This window comes from Hippopotamus amphibius, chromosome 15 (assembly GCF_030028045.1).
Source record: "Hippopotamus amphibius kiboko isolate mHipAmp2 chromosome 15, mHipAmp2.hap2, whole genome shotgun sequence".
Classification (NCBI taxonomy): domain Eukaryota; kingdom Metazoa; phylum Chordata; class Mammalia; order Artiodactyla; family Hippopotamidae; genus Hippopotamus; species Hippopotamus amphibius.
In genome coordinates this window covers 40,068,822-40,082,743 of record NC_080200.1, presented here as the reverse complement: position 1 = coordinate 40,082,743, position 13,922 = coordinate 40,068,822, and the positions used below count along the sequence as shown (strand labels likewise).

The 13,922-nt window shown below is 39.7% G+C and overlaps 1 protein-coding gene across 1 annotated transcript in view; it reads left to right on the top strand.

The window, feature by feature from the left end:
- WDR70 (WD repeat domain 70) overlaps nucleotides 1–6,923 on the top strand; it is a 282,841-nt gene extending 275,918 nt beyond the window's left edge. The window contains exon 18 of the mRNA XM_057708918.1: nucleotides 6,733–6,923. Coding sequence (XP_057564901.1) covers nucleotides 6,733–6,820 — 88 coding nt within the window. The 3' untranslated portion in view covers nucleotides 6,821–6,923. The remainder of the gene's footprint in view (nucleotides 1–6,732) is intronic.
- The last annotated feature ends 6,999 nt before the right edge of the window (nucleotides 6,924–13,922 follow it).

Here is a 13,922-nt window from a genome sequence, read left to right as displayed (position 1 = left end):
GTGCTTTTGGTGTCATATCAAAAAAATCATGGCTAAATCCAATGTCATAAAACTTTCCTGTATGTTTTCTTCTATGAATTTTATACTTTTTGCTCTTAGGTTTAGGTCTTTGATCCATGCTGAGTTAAATTTTGTATGTAGTGTAAGGTAAGAGCCCAATTACATTGCATATGGATACACAATTTTCCCAACCTTATTTGTTGAAAGGAGCTTAATTCTTAACAATTATTAACTATCTGGGCAGTGAAATGAAAGAAGTGGTAAGCAAGCACTGCTGGCAAAATTTGAATACTGGTTTATGCCTTGATTTTGGCAATTTGGGGAAGGGGAGCATGGCTGTTGAATGCTAAGTGGAACATGAAAGCTAAGTGTCATGATTTGATGTTGTGTGCACGTAATATGGCTATTTTGCTGACAACATTTTTATTAGTTCAGAAGTAGAATTTAAAATAGATTCATGGAGTTTCACAAAGAAGACCATTCAACCTTCCAAACAAGTTGCTATCCCTTAAGTTAAAATACTTGGAGAGGAAAAGGAAACTGTGGTGGTCTGGTAATTGAAAGTGATAGTCTAAGTGACCCTGATATGAAAATTTACTCAGTGAATTCTGCTGAGTTCAACGCTAGTGGGGGTAAGTTATATCCTTTGAAAAACTTCTCTCTTTCTTTTCCTTTTGCCTTGGCTTCTAGGAAATTTAGTGCTAAGTTTTATGCTCAGTTACATACCTTTTTGTTCTTTTGTTGTTGACTTTCTACTTGTTTTGTTTTGATTTCCTTTGTAAGTCAGTTTTATTGAGATATAGTTTATTTACAATAAAATAAAAACTGCACCCACCTCAAGTCTTGACAAATGTGTACACCTGTGCAATCAGCACTTCAGTCAAGATTGTAGAGTATCTCCATTCCCCCCAAAGCTTTCTCCCATGCCTCTTTGCCATCATTACTTCCTTTCTGCCCCTGGTTAAATAGTTCCATTGATTCTGTGCCCTTCAATGTTAGCCACCAACCTACTAAAAATACTTGAGAGTAGGTGGATTATAAAAAATAAAAGTGACTACATAAGTGAAATAGCCTTTTCAAACTCTAGGCTTTCTTCCTTTTTACATTCAAGAAAAGCAGCACTACAACTTCTTGAGTACTTAAGTCTCATTGCAAACTAATGTTGATGAGCTATGAAGCATTGCCAGGTATCTTTAGAAGACCATCTTCTTTTTATTCCCTTAGGAATTTAGTAGCTCATTCTAAGGATTTTTTTAAACTTCCAGCACATTTTATTACAAAATAAATAGAATAACATTATCTCAGAATAAAGGACAGTCATTTCACTTAAACACATTTTCTTTTTTTTTTTTTAAGCTCTTTATTGAAATATAATTGCTTTACACTGTTGTGCCAGTTTTTTTCTGTGCACCAAAGTGAATCAGCTGTATTTATACACATATCCCCATATGTCCTCCCTCCCCTGACTCCCTGCCATCCTCCCTATCCCAGCCCTCTAAGTCATCACCCGTCATGGAGTTGATCTCCCTATGTTATGCTGCAACTTCCCACTAGCTATCTGTTTTACATTTGGTAGTGTATATATGTCAGTGCTACTCTCTCACTTTGTCCCAGCTTCCCTTTCATCCCCCCCACCCACCCCGTGTCTTCAAGTCCGTTCTCTACATCTCTGTCCTTATTCTTGTCTTGTCACTGGGTTCATCAGAAACATTTTTTTTAGATTCCATATACATGAGTTAGCATACGGTATTTGTTTTCCTCTTTCTGGCTTACTTCACTCTGTATGACAGACTCTAGGGCCATCCACCTCACTACAAATAACCCAATTTCATTCCTTTATATGGCTGAGTAATATTCCATTGTATATATGTGCCACATCTTCTTTATCCATTCATCTGTTGATGGGCATTTAGGTTGCTTCCATGTCCTGGCTATTGCAAATAGTGCTGCAATGAACATTATGGTACATGTTTCTTTCTGGATTATGGTTTTCTCTGGGTATATACCCAGTAGTGGAATTGCTGGGTCATATGGTAGTTCCATTTTTAGTTTTTTAAGGAATCTCCATACTGATTTCCACAGTGGTTGTACCAACTTACGTTCCCACCAACAGTGCAGGAGGGTTCCCTTTTCTCCACACCCTCTCCAGCATTTATTGTTTCTAGATTTTTTGATGATGGCCATTCTGACTGGTGTGAGGTGATACCTCATTGTGGCTTTGACTTGCATTTCTCTGATGATTAGTGATGTTGAGCATCTTTTCATGTGTTTGTTAGCCATCTGCATGTCTTCTTTGGAAAAATGTCTATTTGGGTCTTCTGCCCATTTGTGGATTGGGTTATTTGCTTTTTTGGTATTAAGCTGCATGAGCTGCTTGTATATTTTGGAGATTAATCCTTTGTCTGTTGCTTTGCTGGCAAATATTTTCTCCCATTCTGAGGGTTGTCTTCTTGTCTTGTTTATGGTTTATTTCACTGTGCAAAAGCTTGTAAGTTTCATTAGGTCCCATTTGTTTCTTGTTGATTTTATTTCCATGATTCTAGGAGGTGGATCAAAAAGGATCTTGCTTTGATTATGTCCTAGAGTGTTCTGCCTATGTTTTCCTCTAAGAGTTTTATAGTGTCTGGCCTTACATTTAGGTCTTTAATCCATTTTGAGTTTATTTTTGTGTAGGGTGTTAGGAAGTGTTCTAATTTCATTCTTTTACATGTAGCTGACAATTTTCCCAGCACCACTTATTAAAGAGGCTTTTTCCCATTGTATATTCTTGCCTCCTTTGTCAAAGATAAGGTGTCCACATGTGCGTGGGTTTTTCTCTGGGTCTCTGTTGTGTTCCATTGATCTATATTTCTGTTTTTGTGCCAGTACCATACTGTCTTGATCACTGTAGCCTTGTAGTATAGTTTGAAGTCAGGAAGCCTGATTCCACCAACTCTGTTTTTCCTTCTCAAGATTGCTTTGGCTATTAGGGGTCTTTTACATTTCCATACAAATTGTAAAATTTCTTGTTCTAGTTCTGTGAAAAATGCCATTGGTAATTTGATCAGGATTGCATTGAATCTGTAAATTGCTTTGGGTAGTATAGTCATTTTCACGATGTTGATTCTTCCAATCCAAGAACATGGTATATCTCTCCATCTGTTTGTATCCTCTTTGATTTCTTTCATCAGTATCTTATAGTTTTCTGCATACAGGTCTTTTGCCTCCTTAGGCACCTTTATTCCTAGGTATTTCATTCTTTTTGTTGCAATGGTAAATGGGAGAATTTCCTTAATTTCTCTTTCTGCTCTTTCATTGTTAGTGTATCAGGATACAAGAGATTTCTGCACATTAATTTTGTATCCTGCTACTTTACTAAATTCATTGATTAGTGCTAGCAGTTTTCTGGTAGAATCTTTAGGGTTTTCTATGTATAATGTCATGTCATCTGCAAAGACTGACAATTTTACTTCTTCTTTTCCAATTTGGATTCCTTTTATTTCATTTTCTTCTCTGATTGCTGTGGCTAAAACTTCCAAAACTATGTTGAATAATAATGGTGAGAGTGGGCACCCTTGTCTTATTCCTGTTCTTAGAGGGAATTCTTTCAGTTTTTCACCGTTGAGAATGATGTTGGCTGTTGGTTTCTCATATATGGCTTTTATTATGTTGAGGTAATTTCCTTCTATGCCCATTTTCTGGAGAGTTTTTATCATAAATGGATGTTGAATTTTGTCAAAAGCTTTTTCTACATCTATTGAGATGATCATATGGTTTTTATCCTTCAATTTGTTGATATGATGTATCACATTGATTGATTTTCGTATGTTGAAGAATCCTTGCATTCCAGGGATAAACCCCACTTGATCATGGTGTATGATCTTTTTGATGTGCTGTTGGATTCTGTCTGTTAGTATTTTGTTGAGGATTTTTGCATCTATATTCATCATTGATATTGGCCTGTAATTTTCTTCTTTGTGTGTGACATCTTTGCCTGGCTTTAAGATCCGGGTGATGGTGGCCTCGTAGAATGAGTTTGGGAGTGTTCCCCTTTATGCTGTATTAACACATTTTTGCTCACAGTAAAATGCACAGTATTGCCCTCTTTTTTTTTTTCTTTTTTTTTGGGGGGGGCATTTTTTGCATTTTTTGGAATGTATTGTTGCAAACATCCTCATTACACACAGCACCGTGGATGATGCTGAATGGAAGAAACCAGGCACAAAATAGTGCACACTGTAGGCATCATACAGAGACAGGACAAATGCAGGTGAGGCTGATCTATGTGACCAAAAGTCAGGATATGATTACCCTAGGTTGGGGGGGTTATTAGTAACTGGAAGGGAGTATGAGGGGCTTTGGAGCTACTTGTCATACTCTGTTTCTTCATCTGGGTGTTAGTTTCATGACATGTCCAGTTTATGAAAATCCAGAGAACTGTACATTTATGAAATACGCACTTTTCTGTTGATATTATACTTGAATTAATGTTAAAAACACACATTTCACCTGGGTCTTTATTCCTTTGGGACCCACTAATCAGGTTCAACCCCCACATTTGATAGAGGAGGAAACCAAACCCCTGAGAGGGGAAACACCTGTTCCAGGTGACGAAGCAAGTCAGTGACCAAACTGGGAATGAATCCCCAGCCTGAGGCTTAGCTCGAGGACTCCTCACAGCTTCAGGCTTCCAAAGGATTTTTCAGACCAGACAAATTTGTTCCTGTACAGGTTTGTCTGTACCCAAGGGGGGTCAACATCTTTGCCAGAAGATGAAATATGTCATGAGCACAAGTTGCCTTGTTGTAGCATGTTAGAAAGCCAGTGGTCCTGCTTTCCAGTAGTTCAGCAACTCATGACCTATGAAAATCTGCAACTGGTTTTGTAAATGTTAGAGCTATGACTTTTTAGAGATGTCATAACAGTGTCAACAAGAAGTGACAACAAGAAATTTAACCAACTGGATTGTGTATGGGGACAGCTTGGGCTCTCTAGGCAGGTGACTGGAGAGGCAGGAATTGTGACTCTTATGTGTGAGGAATTCTAGTACATGGCTTGCGTCAGAACAACATCAGCGTGGAATGTGGATGGTTTATACAGCAAGAACTAATAATAAGGGGTTTTTTTTTCTTTCTAGTTTTATTGAGATGTAATTGACATAAAGCACTGTATAAGTTTGAGGTGTGCGGCATAGTGATTTGACTTACACACATCATGAAATGATGACCACATTAAGTTTAGTGAGCATCCATCATCTCATATAGACACAAAATTCAATAGAAAAAACCGTTTTTTTCCTTATGTTGAAAAACCCTTAGGATTTACTCTCCTAACAACTTTCATAGAGCATAAAGCAGTGTTAATTATATTTATCACGTTGTACATTACATCCCTAGCATTTGTCTTCTAACTTGAAGTTTGTACCTTTCGACTGCCTTCTTCCAAATCTCCCTCCCCCACCCCCACCTCTGATAACCACAAATCTGATCTGTTTTTCTATTAATTTCTTTGTTTGTGTTTGGAGTATAATTGACCTAAGACACTGTATTGGTTCCTGGTAGCACAACATAGTGATGTGCTATTTCTATACATTTCGCGGTGATCGTGGTAAGTCTAGTTAGCATCTGTCATCATACAAAGATATTACACAGTTATTGACACTACTCCCCACTCCGTACATTTCACACCAGTGAGTCATGTATTATATAACTGGAAGTTTGTACCTCTTCATCTCCCTCACCTATTTCCTTCCTCCCTATATCCCCCTGCCCTCTGGCAACCACCTGTTTAGTAATATAAGTAACCCTGTTTCACTTGCCAGATAAAAGGAATTACTGACATTATTTTACCATTTTTACCATTCTGTATTTACCTTGATATTATGAATTGAACTCTAAATGAAAATGTAAGCTAAAGTATATCATCTTTAGATATCATGCTTTAATGTTTCCTCATAATGCAGTAGAGCTTTTTTTAAAAAGGAAATCAGCAATAGCATGACTGAAAAGAGCGTAAATTATGACCATTTGATATTTTCTGGCAGTTATTTTCTGTGTGAACGATGTAAAAAGGAATGTCATTGAACCAGATACGTTTACAAAGCACAGCAGGTGCTAATGCAAAGATTGCTTGATGTAACCTGTGCCAGTGTTAGAGCAGTGATCCTCAGTGCTGTATCCTAATATGCTTGACGTTTCCATGCATTGCTCTGGGTGTTTGGTGGAAGGAATGTTCATTTGTTTTGTTTTGTATTTTTGCGCACCGGCCCGAATTACTATATACGTTATCTATTATTTTAAGCTCATTAAATTAGAAAACTGTTGATGCAGATTCTCCCATTTATGTGCACCATAATCACATGTATTTGGACTAGTTAAGTCTAGAAACAGCCCAGAGAGTTATAAGTAAAGACCGTGTAGATTCTTGCTTGGTGACTATAGTTTGACCTCCCCAGCAGTCTTGGTTAGCCTGAGTCTGAGGTGGCGGGTGGTCATGGAGTATGAGTTTCCACTGAATTTGATACATTTTCACTTTATTTAAGGAAAGGACAACATACATAGTCTGCCACAGAAGGAAAACCTTTAAAAGAATCTGAACATAATTAAAGTTCCACCCTCCTTTTCTTTGCCAGAAGTTTAATGATTATCTAATAATTGGGGTATAATTGATCCCCCACATGTGCTTCCACTTGATGAAAATAGCGAAGTCTAACTGCTGACTAAATTCTTCCTCTCCTCCTTAACTTTCTATTAGGACTCAGCCCAAAACCATGTTTGCCCAAGTTGAATCTGATGATGAGGAAGCAAAGAATGAGCCAGAATGGAAAAAACGTAAAATTTGAAGAATCTCATGTGAGAGCTGTTTGCATGAGGGGGAGGGATACTGAACAGCTTTGGTGTGTGTTGTTGTTTTTTTTTAATGAAATAAAAATACATTTTTATGAACCGGTTTTGTCCTTTGCATTATTGAACCATTCAGAAGATTGGTAGCCACTCTTCAGTAAAATTGTGCTTACATTTTCTTACCTACAACTATTAAACTGTATTATAAGTAAATAAGAAACAGATTCTTAGCCTATTACTAAGTACTGTAAGTATTTGGAAACTTTATTCAGCAGTTATTGGTCTTGTACAAATTGTTATAACCTTGGGGGAGGGAAATGTACATTGAGATGTACATCTGTCGAGCAATTTTAGAAGCATAATATGGAAATGGACACCAAAAGATTTAATATCTCTGTATAATTTCACAACAGTTGTTTAATGACTAAATAATTAAGCTGAGTTCCATCTTAAAGTATTGCCATACTAGGAAAGAACGTGTATCTGATTATCCTTCAACAGCAGAAAGCAGTGAGTAGGAGTTAGGAAGCAGGCTTTGAAGTCAGGCTGATGTGGGTTCAAATCCTGGCTCTGCTCTTTACTGTTTGGGTCATCTTGGGAGAGTTCTTAAGTTTCCTCTCTTCTAGACTCAGGTGATAATAGTATAACCTTTGTAGCTTTGTCAGAAGGATTCGATAAGACATCCTTGTAAAGCCTTTAGAATAGTACCTGACAGTAAATATACACTAAATATTTGCTCTTTTAAAATAGAGCTGATGATATCGACTTTGCCTGATTTTTATCAGTATTAATTTAGAAAAGTATAGAAATGCTTTGTAAATGTAAAAGCTATGTAAATAGAAGGCATTAAAAATCATTCTGAAAGATCTTTGTGCTTTTGTGACTAGAAAACTAAAACAAAAGTTGGCAGTTTGTCCGAAGTAATAATGAGTCAATAGAATAAAATCCTATTTCATTCTTAAGCATGAAAAGGGCCACTTGTGTTGTGGGTAACAATGAGAAAGTCATCTTTGTGCTAAATTTGCCTTTATCGACCTGGGGTAGTTTTTGTGTGTCGAATAATCTCCTCTAGACAATTCAGGTTTTTTAATACTCTTGCCTTCTGCCCTCCTGCTCTCATCTGTCCTGGTGAATTAAGTAGTTAGGAGAGTGAATGATGATCCAAAATGATCAGAAAGCTTCTGGTTCTACAGACTTCACATACCGCACTCCCTGACACCCGTCCTCCAAAGTCTTTTTTAACAACCCCTCGAACTCACACAGATTTTTTTGCATCTGCAGTTCTGAGGTGGCAGTGGGCATTCTTCATAGATAAATCCTAAAAACCTTCATTCTTGGAAGATATTTTCTCTCCTTTTTTTTTTTTTCCCCCATCCCCATATTCATCCCATTCCCTTCCTTTGTCACCGAGCTTAATGGGTAAGAAGAGAAAGAACTAACACTTGCCAGGTGCCTTCTATCTGATGACTTCTGACCTCTTGGATTAGCTCATTTGATCCTCTCCAAAACCCCATGAATAGGTAAAATTGCTAAACCCATTTTATAGGTGAGACAGAAGTCCAAGATATCAAATAATCTGTCCAAGATTACATTTATGGAGTACTGTATGAAGACACCCAAGATTCCTAGACATCCGTAATTAACAAATTACTGCCCCAAATTTCCTATTCTTATTGAAATACACTTCATCCAAAATCAATTACAGACCAATATTTTGTTCCAGCTGCTTAGGATTATTGCTTCTTGGATAAAATTCACTGAAAGCATTTCATGTTTTTTCCCCGCCGTAGCATAAACATTGCACCATATGGAAGTATTCGTCTTGCACAGCCAAAAGCTGCAGTAGAGGGCTGGAGGAAGGAACAAAAACTTGATCGTAGTGGTCTTGGCGGAGTCTGCTGTGATGTCAGGAAAGGCAAATTTAGCACGAAGATGATTTTTCTCAGTGTTACCCACAGCACAAGTGGCCCTTTTCATGCTTGAGATGATCCATCTCACTTGGGAGAGTTTTGTAAAAAAATTATTTTTTCCACACAAGATTATCAAAATACACAGAAGAATTTCCAGTCTCGATTTTGGTGAGCAGGGACCTCAGAGCCGGAACGGGACAAAGAGTGGGCACTCATTTCATCCGTTGTTTCAGTGCCAGAAACAGAGTGGGGGGTGACCCCACAGGCCTCATGCTCCTCAGGCCCCTCAGGCCTCAGTTCTCTGACCCCATATAATCTTGTTTTCCTGATCCTGGTCAACCCCATTTCTGTTCGCTCAAATAAGGAACCCAAAAGTCATAGTAATGACTTCTCCCTCACCCCCACTCCCACCTCATTTAATCACTTGCCAGTTTCTATCTGGGCTTCTTCTGAATCTCCATGTCTTTCCCTACTGCTCCTACTAGAATCGACACCCCCCCTTTCATCCCTCACCAGGACCTCTCAAGAGCCTCTCTACTCATCTATCTGTTTTCCATTTGGTCCTCATCTAATCCATGTTTTTTTATTCTTCTATCAGAATTAGCTTTCTAAAACCAAACCCTATTATTTCATTCCTCGGCTTAGAGCCTGCCAAAGGCTCCATGTTCTATCTCTAACCCATGTGTATGGTCCTGAGGGCACTGACATGCAGGATTTGGCCTCTCCTGGTTTTTCTCCCTTTAGCTCCTGCCGATCTGACATGTGCTTCTGAGATCCACCCACAGTGAACCCGGAGGTGCCGTGCTCTTTGGCCCTCGAATGCCTTTGCACTTGTCCCTTCTTGGTCTGCCTGTTTGTTTCTGAACATGGGGACCACGTCACCTTCTTTGAACAGTCTTCCATGACCCATCCAGGCCAACAATTATTTGCTCCCTCCTCTGCCCCCATAGTTGCTTACATATCTCTCCACTACAGCCTTCTTTTATGTTGAATTGTGTGTACGTGTACGTGGTTTGCAGGCCTGAGTGTGTCTGTTTCCCCCACTGGTAAGTAGATCATAAAAACTTAACTACATTGGGTCTGTGAATATTTAATGAGTTCTGAAAAATAAGAGGAGCTATTTTTTAAAAAATTTTTATTGGAGCATACTTGATTTACAATGTTGTGTTAGTTTCAGGTATATAGCAAAGTAAATCAGTTATACATGTATCCACTCTGTTTTTTTAGATTCTTTTCCATATAGGCCATTACAAAGTATTGAGAAGAGTTCCCTGTGCTGTACAGTAGGTCCTTATTAGTTATCTATTTTATATATAGTCGTGTGTATATGTCAATCCCAATTTCCCAATTTATCCCTACCCCCCCCATCCCCTGGTAACCTTAAGTTTATTTTCTACATCTGTGACTCTACTTCTGTTTTGAAAATAAGTTCATTTGTACCCTTTTTTTAGATTCCACATGTAAGTGATCTCACATGGTATTTGTCTTTCTGTGTCTAACTTACTTCACTCGGTATGACAACCTCTAGGTCCATCCATGTTGCTGCAAATGGCATTATTTCATTCTTTTTAATGCCTGAGTAATATTCCATTATATGTACTCACACACACACACACCCCACATCTTTATCCAGTCCTCTGTTGTTGGACATTTAGGTCGCTTCCATGTCCTGGTATTGTAAATAGTGCTGCAGTGAACATTGGGGTACACGTATCATTTCAAATTATGGTTTCCTCCAGGAGAAGAGACGTATTTTATTCACATTTGTATTCCTAGATCCTCGCCCTGTGAAAGAGTTTAAAAAGGTGCTCATTTAATATTTAGCAGAGGGAAGGGAGAGGAAGGGATGGGGAGAGAATGAAGTGTGAGAAGTGCTTCTGCCTTGCAGATGGGAAGGAGGAATATTAATACTGAAGCCTGGTCCATATCCAGGCTGCTTTGCCTTTCTGTGTTGGGATGTTCACAGGTAACTAACTGTTGCTGGCTTGAGGGAGAAGCAAGGTTGTAAACAGGCGTCAGTGCTGTTACTGGGGTGACCCAACAAGACCTCAGCCACCATGACATCCTAAGGCACTGACTTATCCTGAGTCACCGAAGATCTGAGATACCATAGCATAGGGTTCTTGCCCTGGGCAGGGTGTCTGTGAACCCCCTCAAAGAGCATAGCATATGTTGCCTTTGCTCATATACATCTTTCTGTGGAGAGGATCTCTAGCATTCATTAAAATTCTGGGATATTAGGTGTTGCTGGCAGCTCTTTCATCTCCCAAGAAGACTGTGTAGAATTGAGCCATTCAGACTTGAAAACCAGAACATAACTCTCACACACATTCACTCACATACTCAAAATACCAGACAAACTAAAGACGTGAACATACGGTTCTTAGCCAGTTAATCTTATTGCTTTGTAGTCAGACCCTGTATTTATTCTTTGAACAATTATTAGCCTTCCGTACCACTCAGAACTAAAGAGTTCGGCTTCATGATTACACGAAGGCAGCATCCAAAGGGGAGCACTTCTTTATGTGACTTCAGAGCACATATTATGAGACTTGGGTCAACTGGGAAAGATTTTTAAGAATGAACATGACTATATCAGGCAACTGTGAGCCCTCCTGTGTTTGATAACCCAAGAGTCACATATGGGAGGAGGAAGGGTGGGCAAGCAGGGGCCTGATTCGATGTAAACACACAGCCTGGGTCAGGAGTCCTTTAGAGGTGATGTGCTTCATCCACTTATCAGCCTTCTTGTGTGGGAGGAGATCAGGAAATGGAGGGTTGCTACGGGACACCTTTGAAAGATATCTGTCTGGAATGGGATGGGCCTACTGCAAGCCGCCAGGACCAGTACTCTTTTACTTAATACCCTCACCAAAGAACTGAGAGAAGATCAGGCCAGGAGCAAAGTGTCTAAAGCTGGGAGAGAGAGAGAGAGAATGTGTGTGTGTGTGTGTGTGTGTGTGTGTAGAGGTCTGTAGGTAGTGAAGGAACTTTGAGGGCAAAGAGGAGAAGTTTGCTTTTCCAAGTAGTTTTCTGAATTATTGGAGAATTTATATTAGGGGTCAAAATTGGTTTGTAATGGTGATGAAAGTTGGCCACGAGTTCTTTGACGTTCCTCTCATGAAGAAGATCCCCTTCCCTTAAATCTGAGCAGGCTCTGTGATGGCCTGGCTAACAGAACGTGGCAGAAGCGGTGCTGTGCTAGTTGCCAGGCCCAGGCGTTTAGAAACTTGCAGTTTCTACTTCCTTTCTCTCAGAACACACGTTCTTGAAAGCCGGCTGCCTTACTGGTAGGAAGCCCAAGTCGTCCCATGGAGAGGCCCACGTGGAGAAGAACTGAGGCCTCTGGCCAAGAACCCCAGCAGAGTTCCCAGCCAACAGCCAGCACCAACATGTTACTGCGAGATCTTAAAAAGCAGATCCTTCAGTCCCAGTGGAATCACATCTGCTGTTGTGGCATCAAGCAGAGATGCACCAGCCTCTACCGAGCCCTGCCTAAATTGCAGATGAATGAGAAAAATGAATGATGATTATTGTTTTAAGCAACGAGTTGTGGGTTGGTTTGCTTGGCAGAAATATATAAATGGAACAACCTAAAAGGGAAAAAGAAATTCAACCATTCAACTACAAATAGTGCTAATATTTGGCTGAATGTCTTTCCAATTGTTTTATGTACAATTTTGAGTCATTTTCTCTTTTTCTTAAAACATAACTTTCGTCATATGAATTAAAATATGGTGTATTTTTCACTTTTTAAATAAACATGTAAATTCTCTACATTATTACAAACCTCATGTATAATTTTAGAGGCTACTTAGTAATCCATTATATAAATGTACAGCATCTTCTATACTTAACCATTCTCCTATTATTGGAAATATAGATTGCTTACAAATTTGCTATTATGAGCAATGCTGCTTTGTCTTAAGATCTTAGAGTTTTGTCTAGGAGTTTCTTTATGTACATAGGATTCTTTTCTTAGAATTGGTTACCCAAATAGAATTGTGGAGGGTCAGAAGAGTGACGCATCCGTGCGAAGAGAATGACTCACTTACCTTATCAGTGGATGCCCAGCTGGGGAGGCCGAAGGTGATTCTGAGAAACGGTCCTAGGTACTGGGTTGCGTAGTGTCCCCCCAAATTTCATGCATACCCGGAACCTCAGAATGTGACCTTATTTGGAAATGGGGGTCTTTGTAGAGGCAACTAGTGAAAAGATGACGTCGTCGTGGATTAGGGTGGGCCTTGCATCCAATGGCTGTTGTCCGCATACGAGGGTCATGTGAAGACCCAGAGAGACACACACATAGAGGAGAAAAGACCATGTGACCATGGAGGCAGTTATTGGAGTGACGTGGCTACAAGTCCAGGAACTCCAAGGATTCTTGGGAACAGTGAGGCTAAGAAGAGGCCCTAAGGAAGGATCCTTCCCCTGAGGCTTCAGAGGGAACATGGCCTTGCTGACACCTTGATTTCAGACTTCTGGTCTCCAGAACTGTGAGAGACTAAATTTCTGTTGTTATAAGCCACCCAGTTGGTGATGATTCGTTAAGGCAGCCCTAGGAAATGAATACACCTAGCAACGAGATGTGAGGTACACCTGGTTCCAGGTGGGGGGTTTTCAAGGCTGCATTTCACAGTTCATTGAGGGTCCTGAAAGAGAGAAAAACTTCACAAGTAGACTTTCAAGTTCCAACATAAAAGTCTAGAATCCTGTTGTCCTCCCCCCTCTACCGAACCACCTCGCTCTGCAAGGCCCCACTGTCAGTATGGACTTGATTTATTATGGTTGTTGTTTTAAGCCACTAAGTTTGGGGTAATTTGTTACACGGTAATAGGCAACTATTACAATTTCTAATGCAGCTAATTCAGCTTACATTCTGAGTATCTAGAGTGGGCTCATTCAGAATTTGTCTTAAGGCAGTGAAGTCTTGGCTTTTCTTGCTGGGATGAGGGTGAGGACAGATTTTATTCTCTAGGACGGGAAGACTGTCAGGAACTACCTGGGACAAGCCCAGAGATTTTAGCTCAAGTTCCCTTGAGTTAGAGAGTGGTGGCTGCTCCTTCCTCATTTTCCCCTCTGTCTACTTTGCTGGCAGGGTTTTCCTGTGCTGCTGTGGCTTCTGCACTTGGATCTTGGGGACAGACAGATGTCCAGCATTGTAGCCTCCTAATCCAAGGTATCCATGAGG